The 13813-nt window shown below is 43.4% G+C and overlaps 1 protein-coding gene across 1 annotated transcript in view; it reads left to right on the plus strand.

The window, feature by feature from the left end:
* Positions 1-300: 300 nt before the first annotated feature.
* The window catches only part of PGM2 (phosphoglucomutase 2), a 29151-nt gene continuing 15638 nt past the window's right edge, over positions 301-13813 (plus strand). Inside the window, exons 1-3 of the mRNA XM_089525081.1 lie at positions 301-404; positions 10560-10727; positions 13207-13313. Of these exons, the coding sequence (XP_089381207.1) occupies positions 345-404; positions 10560-10727; positions 13207-13313 (335 nt within the window). The 5' untranslated portion in view covers positions 301-344. The remainder of the gene's footprint in view (positions 405-10559; positions 10728-13206; positions 13314-13813) is intronic.

A 13813-nucleotide genomic window follows, 5' to 3' on the forward strand; every position in this document is an offset into this window, starting at 1 on the left:
GGGATTTTATGTTTGTCTGAAGGTTAAGGAGGGAAATGTAAGTAAATGTAAATGTGTAAGGTATAATGTCACACTATACGGTTTTAAGGGGTTGTTTATTGTACTGTTTTGAAACAGTAACACTGAAAAAGTCCCACACTGAGCCTCCTCAACGGGTCAGAAGAGGGTTGCAAGGAAGGGTTAACTGACAAAGAGAGAGTGTCCCTCAGAGTAGTAGCCTCCGCCTTTTGGAAAGGCGGGCTTGGGAGCCGCCATTTTGCAGGCCAGGCCTCCCTCCTCAGAACAAAAGGCGGCCAAGGAAGGAAGGCCCCATTGGAGCACACTCTGCTCTGAGGGAAGGAGGCATGGCTGCGTCAGCGGAGGAGGCCCGGGCGGCGGCGGCCCAATGGCTGCTCTGGGACAAGGTGAGGCGAGAGGCGGCTCTGCTTTCACTCCCCGGGAAGCCTTCCCTTGGCCTTGGAGCTTCCTTTCCTTAATGGGAGCCGGGCGAGGAAAGGAGCTCCAAGGCAAAGGGAATTATGTGGAGCTTTTGGGGGCCATCGAAGCTCGCTCTTGCTTTCGAGTGTTGGACTCTGTTGAGGCTCTGGAGGCTAGGGTTCGAATCCCGGCCCCTGGGCAAGTCACACTCTCTCAGCCTCAGAGCAGGGCAAGGACAGACCCCTGATCCATCCTGGGTATATGCCATACTCTCTCAGCTTCAGAAGAGGGCAAGCCAAGGGCAAACCTCCACCCCCCCTTGGGGAAGTCACACTCTCTCAGCCTCAGAGGAGGGCAGGAGTATATCTCCACTCCCTCTTGGGCAAGTCAAACTTTCTTAGCCTCAAGGGAGGGCAAGTCACATTCTTTCAGCCTCAGAGGAGGGCAAGGGCAAACCCTCACCCTCTTGAGTAACTCACACTGTCTCAGCCTCAGAGGAGGGCAAGGGAAAACCCCTCTTGGGCAAGGCACACTCTCTCTGAGGCTGAGAGCAGGGCAAGGGCAAACCCCAGACCCATCCTGGGTATGCCGCACTCTCTCAGCCTCAGAGGATGGCAAGGGCAAGCCCCCTGGGCAAGTCACACTTTCAGTCTCAAGGGCAAGGGCAAACCCCTTCACCCCTTGGGCAAGTCACACTCTCTCAGCCTCAGAGGAGGACAGGAGCATATCTCCACTCCCTCTTGCACAAGTCACACTTTCTCAACCTCAGAGGAAGGCAGGGGCAAAGCCTCACCCTCTCCTGTGCAAGTCACACTCTCTCAGCCTCAGGGATTGGCAAGGGCAAACCTCTTGGGAAGAAATCTTGCCAAGAACACTCTTGTTGTAGTAGTTGTGTGCCTTCAAGTCGTTTCTGACCTATGGCAACCCTTAATGCGAACCAATTCTTGGCAAGAAAACCCCACGATAGGTTTGCATGAGGGTCACCCTAAGTAGGAAACACAACTACAGCAAAGCTATCATGTCATTTTCTCGGCAAGATGTCTTCCCAGGAGGTTTGCCTTTGCCTTCCCTTGAGGCTGAGAGGGTGTGACTTGGGGCCCTCATAAGTGGGAAACAACTTGAAGGCACACAATGACAAAAGTGCACTGTGGTCACACACTTATCCAGTATGTGTGTGTGTCATTGTCATTCTCATCCCTGGTCCTGTAATGTGGTTTCCCAGGGAGGGTGATGACCAGATGCAAAAGAAGGCAACGCTTTGAATAGTTCCTTGTTTATTTGGTCATTTGTTAGTTAGTGGAGTTTGCCACGTAAGCTCCAGCCAGTTAAAAAAATAATAATCCCTTTTTCTTTCACAGTTGTCAGAGGTGCATGGAAAACCTGATCCTGTTTTGCCTCTGCAGCTAGGGCCATCTAGAGAGGCCATGCCAGAAGCAGGATTTGACTCACAGACCTTTGGAAGCAGGTCTGTAAAGAGTGTGTCTTGTTTGCCTTCAAGTTATTTCCCACCTAAGGAGACCCTATCATAGGGTTTTCTTGGCAGGTTTTTTCAGAGGGAGTTTGCCATTGCCATCCTCTGATGCTGAGAGAGTGACTTAACCAAGGTCACCTAGTGGGGTTTTATGGCTGAGTAGGGATTCGAACCCTGCTCTCCAGAGTCATAGTCTAGTGCTCAAACCACTACACCACTCTGGTTGGTCTTATAAAGTGTACACTTTAAAAGTCAATTCAAAGGTAAGCTCCAAGGAGTTCAGATTCTGCACCTTTTCCTGCAATCTTGGACATACTTCCCCAATATTCTTACCTTGAATTCAAAGATATATACATGTTAGTTTGCAGAATCATTATGTAGAGAGATCTTGTAGCACCTTTGAGACTAACTGAGAGAAAGAAGTTGGCAGCATGAGCTTTCGTAAACTGCGGTCTCCTTCCTTAGATGCATTATCTTGAGTCGCTCTCTGCTCATCTGTGCACATCCTAGTGGCTGGTGGCTTCCACATTGGTGGGGTTGTGAATCTGTTCTGTCTCTTAGTACAAACTTCAAAGGTACTATCCAACATGCTCAAACTACATGGGAGTAAATTTCAGCACCTTGAATAGCTCCTTTAAAGTTGAGCCTAAAACTTGTTCCAAAGTCACCACTCTACTGGCATGGGAGCCATAAAACACTGTTGTGTGCATGTTTACTTGAGATTGCTGAACAAGTTAGGCCAGTGGTTCTCAAACTGTGGGTCAAGAACCCCAGAAGGCACAAGAGTTGCTCAATGGGATATTTGAGACTTGGAGTCCCAGATTCCTCCTCCTCCTCTGCTCTCCAAATCTTATCTCTCCTGGAAGGGAAGAGAAAGGCGAGGAGGGCACTTGGCACAGCCGCCTCTGCCTGGGAGCAGGGAAGCTTGCTGGATCATGGCCTCAGGACCAATGCCAAGCCGCCACCTTCTTCCCTTACCAATCCCATCATTGCCCCATTTTTTCAGAGAAGCGTTTGCTGCATTAACATTATGAGCTAGCATGGGTTAGTGGTTTGAGCATTGGACTACGACTCTGGAGACCACAGTTTGATTCCCAGCTCTGCCATGAAACCCACTGGGTGACCTTGGGCAAGTCACACTCTCTCATCCTTAGGGGAAGGCAATGGTAAATCTCCTCTGAACAAACCTTGCCAAGAAAACACCATGATAGGTTCACCTTAGGATTGCAATCAGAAATGATTTGAAGGCACACAACATGCACAACACATAGTCATGTATATTTGGATATACATGAATGTGTGAATGACAATATGCAGATTAAACAAAATATTTTTATTCATTTTACTACATTGAACGGAGGTGGGGTTGTGCTGTCCACAAGTAGATGTAAAGGGGGTCACAAGGGCAGAAAGCTTGAGAACCACTAACTTAGACCCATTAAGTCTGGGAGGGTTACTCCCTGGGAAGCAGATGTAGACCTTCAGCCATAGTTGGGATGCAGAACCTAAAGGCAGCATTTTCGTGCGTTCCATCCTTTTCTACTACTGTCTTTTAATCTAATATTTTTACTGTATTTCAGGTTTTTCTGAGACATATTTATTTCTCTATCACATCTTCCTCACACTTCTTTTAGGTGGGTGGTACACAGTGTTATTTAAAACATAAAACAGGATGTATGCTGGACATTCTGGAGTGGAGAGAGTACCTACATCGGGAGATAGACCATTCCCTCAGTGATGGAGCGCCACAAGTTCTGGAGTTGGTAACCCTCCAGAGCAAGAGCAGATCAGCCTGTGGTTCTTCATGGCCTGGCTTTGGCACAGAAGAGTAAGGTCAAGGCTTCTTTTTGTTTTTCCGCCACTTTTCATGGCTGACTAGAGGCAAACCTGTTAGCGCTGGTAGCATGCAAGAGTGTACAGAAGTGTGTCAACTATTTTATTTGCAGGCCAACTGGCCACTATCCAAAAAAGCTGTCCCTCGCTAGACAGAGACATTTGGGTTTTTATTTATATCTTAAGTTAGGTCCAAAATGCACTGCAGAAATAATTCAGTTTGGGATCGCTTTAACTGCCCTGCCTCAGTGCTAGGGAATCCTGGGAATTGTAGTTTATTGTGGCACCAGAGCTCTCTGACAGAGAAGATTAAATGTCTTACAAAACTACAGTTCCCAGGATTCCCCAGCATTGAGCCAGGGCAGTTAAAGCAGTCTCAAACTGGATTATTTCTGTAGTGTGTTTTGGACCTAACTTGGGTCCAATAAATACAAATAGAAATCTCTTGTTCCAGCAGGATTCAATGGGACTTCAGGCTTGAAATCAATTGCAATTCCCAACCAGAGTAAACCTATTGAATCAGTGAGATTTGCGTAAGTGTTGATTTGTCATCATTCAATGGATCTATTCCAGTGAGATTTGCAGTTGAATTTAGGCCTTAAATTAATTATGGCTCATGCTGCAAATTCATGGTGATTTCAACAGGTCCTAAAGGCAGCAAATTTTGTATGGAATCAATCCCAGATCTTTCACTGAATGTTTAAATGAAAATCACACAGAGAGGCAAGGGGAAAAAACATGTTACACAGAGTGGGTGGATAATTACTGGAATGACCTGCATGTTGCAATTAGTACAATTATTTCAGCACATCCCATTTCTCTCCATATCTCCAGTGTCTCTTCCTCATGCTAGTGTACTCTGTCTGATAGGAGCATCACTGTTTAATCCACTCATTCAGTTTTGGTATTTATTCTTCTCTGCTGGCACCCAGGTGTCCCTTATGTATGTCAGAAGTACTGCTTTATGCACAAATGAAAATAGAAGCGTTGTTTACTAAAGTACCTGTCCTGGAAGCTGTGGTTGTTGTTGTGCAGCTTCAAGACATTCTGAATTATGGCCACCTTAAGGTGAACCTATCTCAGGATTTTCTTGATACAGTGTGTTTAGAGGAGCTTTGCCATTACCTTCTTCTGATGCTGAGAGATTGTGACTTGCCCAAAGCAGCCCATTAAGTTTCAATGGCCGAATGTTGTTTCGAATCCTGGTCTCCTGTAGTCCTAGTTCAATGCTCAAACCACTACACCATGCTGGCTCTTACCCCTCAATACTTATTTGGACCTTTTGTTTTAATGGAGATTACTTAATGGGGACAAGTATAATAATTGAGGGTGACTTACTTATAAGAGTGTGGGATGGAGGACTGCAGATGTAACTTAGTAGTATGGGTTCAAATAGACAAGGCCTGTAAACAAAAAGCATACCCACCAGCCTTCTTACCACCTTGTCAAAACCTAACAAGAATGTTTACCCCTCTGAAGGATATTCCTGTCCAGTGAATTTTATTGGTAGGAAAAAGACACAATTGTTGTACAGCATATGCTGGGTCACATGCCCTGTTCATCTTGACTATGGACTGGAACAGATTGGCAAAATAGCCGGCTTTGCGGCAGCTTGAGAGCACACAACACTCACCCCCAAGCCAGCAGAAAGCAGGGCAGTCTGTTTCAGCCCTATATTATGCAATGGATGGGTTTCAGTACAGACTGCTGTATATTATTTAGTGTATTCTACAGACATGCGGTGGTTTAAGACGCCACCAATTCTGATGACTGGAAGGTTGGCAGTTCAAGACCTGAATGCTGTATGATAAGGTTTGCTCCTGTCACTAGTCTCAGGTTCTGTCAGCCTAGCAGTTCAAAAGCACGCAAATGCAAGTAGATAAATAGGTGACACTTCGGTGGGAAGGTAACAGCATTTGGTGTAGTTATGCTGGCCACATGACCACTGGAGTAGTCCTAGGATAATGCTGGCTCTTTGGCTTAGTAATAGAGATGAGCACCGCCCCCTAGAGTTGGTTATGACTAGACATTCATGTCAAGGGACTACCTTTACCTTTATAGACATGTAGTTAATGATATTAGTTACCATTATATTAGGTTTGGATGCTTTTTATTCAAACTGGCATCCAAGATTATTCAACACCATTTATATTTCAAGAGTGTCTTTCACTTCAATGACTTTTCCCCTATTGTATATACTCGTGTATAAGTCGACCGCATGTATAAGGTGAGGGCAGGTTTTGGGGGCAAAATCATAAGTTGAGGGTCAGACTCAGGGGCATGTAATGAAGGATCTAAACGGAGGGGAGGAGCACTACTTTGCTTCCTCCTTCTCCCTCTCTGGACCTCTCCCAAGGGTCACAGTCTGAGCATGCAAAATATGGACACAAACCTCGAATTTCCCTCCCTTCCCCACACCCTTCTCCAAGGCTAATGGCTTGCAAAAAGGGGGACAGGAACCTCCAATTTTCCTCCTCTCTCTCCTCCCTCCCTTCTCCAAAGCTTTCCCAAGGCTCATGGAGAAGTATTACCGTATTGACCCATATATATATATATCTACCTAGGATTTGGGGGCTTAATTTTTTTTGACATATAGATGATTATATATGGTATGTTCTTTTACTCCACTTGTTTTTGTTTTATTTTATATAAGATATTTTCATTTATATACATTGATATAAAATATTTGTACTCTGTCTGCTGTTCCCTCGAATTAATTGAAACTCACCTTGTTTTGATTATTCTGCTCTAGTGCCTTTAAAATTTTATTGAGTCTTTAATAAATTATCATTAGTCCACTGTGTAATTGAGATCTGAGTACAAACTGCCAGAAAATCATTATGCAATTAATTCTGGAACTAAATATTTCTGAAGCAATCCCATTCTAAATATGTGTCCCACTTACATTCACTTCATTCTGCATTACAGAGTGAGGATTGCAACCTTGATTTCACATCAGGAGATTGTTACAAAACGTAAAGTAAATTTCAGCTAAGATAACTGCTCCGATAAGCAGTGTAGTACTGCTTTTACTATTACAAAATAGGGACCCAGGTTTCCAAACTGTTACATACATATGGATTTCTGTCCTTGGATGAGCACAGTACCTGCCTGGAACATCTCAGCAAATACTAGTTGCACTGTTTCAAGATTTAGTAAACTTTTCCAAGACTAGCCTGATCTAGACTTCAATCAAAATGATGGCTAAAATATAATAGGTAACAAGGATAACATAATAACATAATAGAGAATAAGCCAGTGCCTGAGAAAGTGGGATTATGGGACAAACTGTGTATTTAATGAATATCATTCTCTCTGACTATTCTGTCCTCTGTGCACTGAACCATCTGCTTCTTTTAGTAGTTAAAAGTGGCAACTGGGAGTCCTTGGTCCAAATCTTATTTCAAAGCCAAACTAATGTGATGGCAGCAAGTATGTGTGTGTGTGTACTGCAAAATCTTTATGCCACAACCAACAAGGGGGTGGGAGGACACTAGCAAAATCCTTTTTAGAAACTTATATTTGACTCTGCATTGGCATGTTTCATCTCACAAATGAAATGCTTTTTCTGTGCTCCTCAAAGAGGACAAAAACATTTTATAACAGAGTACTGTTAAGATATTCTGGTCTTAGTGAATACCATACTGGCTTTCAGGCACAAGCTTGGTAAGTACTTTGCAGAGGTCACTATCAGCCTGAACTTCTCCATCCAGTCTGCAGCATATGAATAGTGTTGACTTATCTGCCTTCCTCTTAATTTTTTTAATGATTAGGTAATGCATGTGAAGCTCTTGGGGCATTCTATTTTAAACAAATGTTAGTGGTTCCCTCATCCTTTTCTTCTCTATACCCAATAATGATACTGAGTGGGGCACATCAGTGGCTCATGGATTTAATAACAGAAAGCCACCCTGCACCATTTTGAGATAGAATCATAGAATCGATGGCAGGTTACAGACTACCCATTTGGGGCGGTCTGCACCCGCCCCTTTCCCCGGAGTATCGGGGCTTCAGCGGCTACATCGGCAGCCGCTGAGGCCCCGATCCGCCGCTTTTCAGGCTGCGGGGAAGCGGCAAAAGGCCCCTTCCCCGCAGCCTGAAAAGGGGTGTCCCTGGGGCTTCAAGCCCCAAGGACACCCCGCGGCGGCGGGGAGGAGGAGAAAGGGGCCATTTGGCCCCTTTCTCCTTTGGTTCGCTGGGCGCAGCCGTCTGAAGGCTGCGCCCAGCGGACCAAACCAGGAAGGAGCTCCGTTTCGGAGCTCCTTCCTGCTCCATGCTCAGGGCACACTATGCGCCCTGGCGTGGAGCGAGGACGTCACATCCACGCCACCCCGTATAGAGGCAGCGCGGCCGTGACGACCTCATGGCGGCCCCCATGTAGATGGGGCGCCGCCATTTTGTACGGACTCAGTCCATACTAGGGTTAGGAGGGTGCGGAAGCACCGCACCTTCCTAACCCTAGTACGGACTGACTCCGTACTTTAGTGCCCGTCTGTAACGGGCCATAGAGTTGGAAGATGACACATCCCATGACAAACCACCACTTACGCCGAACTTTAGCCATTACGAATTTATATTCAGAATACTGTGGCTCTTTATTCATAAAGTATTCTGCTAATAGGAACTGCATGGTTGGATGTTCAGGCAACTTTGCACACGCATAATATTATTACTTTATGAAGCACTCGTGATGGTGAATTAGAAGAGTATGCTGTCTTATTGTAGGCATGCAAGATCATCACATTTCTTTCGTTATATGGTGACTTTTCTTCAAAAAAGAACAAGAAACTACCTTCTCATGATTTTGCTCCTTATTGACTTTCCTTTTACAGCTTTAGGAAGCAACTGTTTTTAATTACTGAAGACAATGCTCTTATTTTTATTTTTATTTTTGTACGGTTTTAAATCTGCACTGGTTTAAAAAAATGTAAGCTAAAAGACTGAATATAAATGAATGAGAACCACTACCATCACATGCTGGGGTGTCACCTGGTGAGAGGTTGGGGCTTCGGGGGCAGGGCTAAAGGGCTCACCCTCACTTCCCTACCTGGAACGGCTTTACCCCCAAGTAAAGCCACCCTGGGCAGGGAGAAAGGGGTGCCATAGGCCTCTCCCTCCCTGCCACATGCCATGGCTTGAGGCAGGAAGACATGGGGTGTGTAATACCAGAAGTTGATATGAAAACACTATGGGAAGACATGGCATGGGTCCTTTCCCATATGGCCTTTGCCCCAATTTTTGGAAGTGATTGACTTGTGGGAGTAGCTACAATAATGGGTTCTCTCCAGTGGCTTGCAGAGTTCTGATGTCACATTTGTGCTGCTTTGTTGCAGTGATTGAGTTGCAGTTCAATAAAGATTTGATTTATTTTAGCAGCAAGTAACCTTGGGAATCATTATGGCTAAAAGGCAGACTAGAAATCAAGACATTGTGTGCAATATAGATGGGGTGGACAGCCGTTTGAAACAATTGCACTCCAGAACTCTGGTGGCTTTCAAAAGTCAAATCCTGCCAAATGTTGTTGCTCTTGATCTCTGATCAGCATTACCTAGCATAGCCAATGCTCAGAAAGGATGGGGGTTGTAGTCAAAGAAAATCACAAGGCCTATACATCCCTTTTGTTGTTGTGTTCCTTCAAATCATTTCTGACTTACAGTAGGGTTGCCATAAGTCAGGACCTCCAAACCGGGACAAATGTAGGACAAAATTTTCCTGGCCGGCGGAGGTGGCGGCAAGGCAGCGGAAAAGGGCCTCACTGAGGCGAGGCCGTTTTTCCCTGCCAGGCCGCCTCCCTGGCCGGCAGAGGAGGCAGCAAGGCAGCGGAAAAGTGCCTCGCTGAGGCAAAGCCCTTTTCCCCTGTCAGGCCACCTCCGTCGCCAGTGGAGGAGGCCAAGCAGGGAACGGGCCTCACTGAGGCAAGGCTCCTTTCCCTGCCTGGCGTCCGTCGCGGGGGGGGGGGAATCCCGGGGGCAGGGCCAAACAGGGGCGGGACCGTGCGGACCCGCCCCAAACCAGGAAAGTCCCGCCCCCAAGCGGGGTATGGCAATCCTAACTTACAGTGACTCTAATGCAGGATTTTCTTGGCAAGATTTGTTCAGAGGAGGTTTGCTGTTGCCTTCCTCTGACGCTGAGGGTATGTGACATGCCCAAGTGGGTTTTATGTCCAAGTTGAAAAATGAACCCTGGTCTCCAGAGTCATAGTCGAACACTCAAACCTCTACGCCACACTGGCTCTCCCATCCTCATTTCAGGAAATTTTTAACTGAGCTTTTTTCCCCCCTTTTTTTGGCCATGAGGCCGTTACACATTAAAGATTTTAAAAGTTTTGGCCTTTGTTCTAACCTGAACATAGGGTTCACTTAGAATACTGACCAGGGCTGCTTGCTTGGTTTGCTTGAACTTAGAGTGTAGCTAAGAAGTATGGGTTCACAATTCACACTTTTTTGTCTCCTCAGTGAGAAAGGGTGTCTCAACACATTTCAAGTCTTTTTACATATTTTTCATTTTATTTATTTTGAGAATTTTTGCTAAAAATCATTTGCACAAAAAATTGTATTTAAGAAAAATACAGTATATGTGCCCCAAAGTATATTGTATATACACAAAACACAAGATGTTCTCCACAAAAATGTAATTTGCACAAAATGCCATAAAGGTAAAGGTAGAGAGGTGTTTGTACAAGCAAAATTTTCACACAGGCAGTGGAGAGACAGTAAGCATTCAGAATTTTTTTCTGTTCTATAACTGCTCATTTCATATTTACATATGCCGAGTTTTTGCATTAAAAGGCTTCTTAAATTCTAGACTGAAAATAAAATTTAGGTGAAATCTTTTACAGAATCCTAAAACCTCAGAAATGGTCAAGCAACTGGTTGCTGATGGAAACACAGAAGAGCTCCAACAATGTTTTGGTTCACGGATGGAGTTTGGGACTGCAGGGCTCCGAGCAGCCATGGGACCAGGAACCTCTCGAATGAATGATTTGACTATTATTCAGACCACTCAGGTACCAGATCTGAGTAAATCTGTCTTTAAAATTCAAATGTTCCCCTTTTTTGAGCAATGACTGTCATGAATGCCTTTCGTTCATTGTCAAGAGGAGCTACTGCCATCTGTATTTTTCTGACTTGCACTGAAGTGTGTGATTTAATACTTTGAAACAACTGAGTAAAATTCCCTTAAAATTTGAGCAGGTAGAAGATTAAGGACTTATATTTTCTCCAGCCAGCTGGTCAGTGTTTCATCAGTGTAACTGAGGCAAGTTTTAATTCTTGGACATTCTTTTTAGAACATCTCATGCGGTTCCACTTTGAACAATACAACTGTTCCTCAAAATAACTGTAATTTTTAGCTTGTTATATATCCTTCAGTTTGTAAACTAAAAGGAAGAAAACTTTGTATCTGGAAGTTAAGTCTGTCATAAGGCATATGTTTTGAGTGCAGAGCAATTATAACATAGTAGGAGCATCAGAAGTCATTTGTGCAAATTAAGCAAAGTAGATTAGTACAAAGACATTAAACAAAGCACAATAGAATACCTTTTGGGACAGGTCCCATAGAGACTACTTAAGCTATTTGCATTATTTACAGGAGGAATAGACATTGTAAGAAGTTCCATAATTAAGTTGTAATATCTTCCTAGTTTGGCACATACATAGATTCACCCCAACCCCCTACCCCAAAATATAAATTAAAAGCAGTTCTTACATTTAAAAAGATCTTTTTTTTCCTTGTATGTGGGGAGAGCTTTCTAATTCAGGATAGATGTGATTAATTGCTGGCAGATGAAAGCCATCAGCTAAAGGAGTAAGTAATCTGCTAGCAATTAATCAAGTCTGTTCAGTTAGGAAAAGTCAAAATAATGAAATAAATTTTGCTTTAACTGTAAGACTTTTTTCTGCTTATATTTCCAGACATGTGTGTGTGCCTGAGAAAGAATGAGAAAGAGAGAGCTACTGTGCTAGAAAAGGAGGCAGGATGGGGATGAAGCAGTGAGCAAAGCTTTATCATCTCAGCCTTTCTGACTAGTCCCAGTTGGGGTGGAGGTAGTCATTTGCCAATAGTTTTTTTTCTATAGAGGAAAAAGAAGTTTACAAGTTTTTCAGTTACATTACCAATTGAAAAAAGTAAATCAAATTAAATGTCCACCCCTTCCCCTTCTCCCACTGGTAAACAAAGGGCAGCTAAGCCGCACCTAAGGCCCACCCACTGACCATCCAAAACCATGTTTAAAGTGGAACTGGTAGCACAGCAGTAGCAGGAAAGGGGGTCATTAACAGAGCTTTTGCATTAATGGAAAGAAACGCTTTCCAAACATAGTTTTTTGTGGGGTTTTCGGGCTATGTGGCCATGTTCTAGAAGAGTTCTAGAAGGCCGCATAGCCTGAAACCCCAACAAAAAACTTTGGATGCTGGCCATGAAAGCCTTCAGCTTTCCAAACAATCTCCCACTGGGATAACAACAGAAGAGGGTAGACATCATATGATATGTCCCAGCCAAAGATGCAGTTATCTTCCCACAGTTGCAATTTAATGCTTCATGTGATAAAGTCCTAAGAATAATATCCTGTCCTTTTCAAATTTACAGTCACAGATCATTAAAAAAAAACCCAACCAAACAAAATTCCATATATACCAATATGAATTGGTTGCTTATAGGGTTTACCATAAAGCAAGAGCAGAACTAATCAAGATTTCTTCTGTGATACCTTTTTCATAACATGGGCATAAGAAAACACTTGATGTATACGTAGAGTGACATAATGGCCCTGTAAATGCCGAGGGGCTAGGCTTTAGAGACAGCATACCACACTGCAAGCCTCAGATGCAGTAAGAAAAAGGGTGTTACTGCACTAGGAACTTCCACATATAAAATCTGTAATCTCTGTTAATCAAACACTGTCTCTTCCTTTACCTAGTCACAATATTTCTCTTTGGATGTTCTGTTTCTTAAATAGGCAGAAAAGGGGGGAAATAATGCTGCATGAATATCTGTATTTACACTTGGTATTTATTTACCACTTTTCAGGCTAACCTAACAGCCTAACCTTCTCTGCATTCTCTGAAGATGCCAGCCACAGATGCTGGCGAAAGGAATAAACTCTTCTAGAACATGGCCCCATAGCCCAAAAAACCCACAAAAACTATGAATGCCGACCATGAAAGCCTTCGGCTTCACAGGCTAACCTTCTTCTATTAAGGAAAATAAGAGCATTAATAAAACTTTACAATAAAATAAAACAATATAAAGAATAATTATGGGATATTGTCATTTCATGCTCTATTCCTAAACCAGCTTATCACCTTGCTCTTAAAAGTAACATACTTGTTCAGAAGCCCTGATATATATTCACTGGAATGCATCATAATTTCCTAGCTTTGTATGTCATTGTTGCCTGTCCCTATTTTTCTTCTAGGTAAGGTGTTCCAAAATTATGTGACATATTTGCAAAACTTCTCAAACTTGAGTATATGTTTTGTTTCTAGGGATTCTGTAGGTACCTTGAAAAGAGCTTCAGTGACCTAAAGAAAAAAGGAGTAGTAATTGGCTATGATGCTCGGGCTCATCCGCCAAGTGGAGGTAGCAGCAAAAGGTATGCTTGGTTATTTTTTCAGTGGTGAGTTTTTTACATCATTGTTTGCCATTTTTAAAAAGCAAATAAGGAGCACACTTGGATTGGATGAGCAACTTTTTCCCCTGAATCTTAAGGGAAAGTACAGTATGTCTAAAATTGATACTGTACTGTTACTGTTGTTTGTTTCATATACATCCACACATGTATAGCCTGCATCTCCTAGACCTTGTCCAGGGTGGAAAACAATACCATTTTTAATAAAAATGACAACACATTAAAAAAAATCCATTGCAGTGTTACAGCATAAAACAGCATGGTAAAACATAATAAGAGGAACAGTGAAAAATTAAACAATAATTTCAGCCAGCATTTTACACCAGTGATATAAAACCATTTCAGAGCCAGATATTACAGGCCAAAGGCCCTTTTAGGAGGAAAAAAAGGTTATACAATCATAAGGGATGAGGCAAGGTAAAACTTGCATCTGGAGGGAGTTCAGAGCTTTGGTGTGAGTACTG

This window comes from Sceloporus occidentalis, unplaced genomic scaffold (assembly GCF_023333645.1).
Source record: "Sceloporus occidentalis isolate IW3139 unplaced genomic scaffold, rSceOcc1.0.p SCAF_5, whole genome shotgun sequence".
NCBI classification, from domain to species: domain Eukaryota; kingdom Metazoa; phylum Chordata; class Lepidosauria; order Squamata; family Phrynosomatidae; genus Sceloporus; species Sceloporus occidentalis.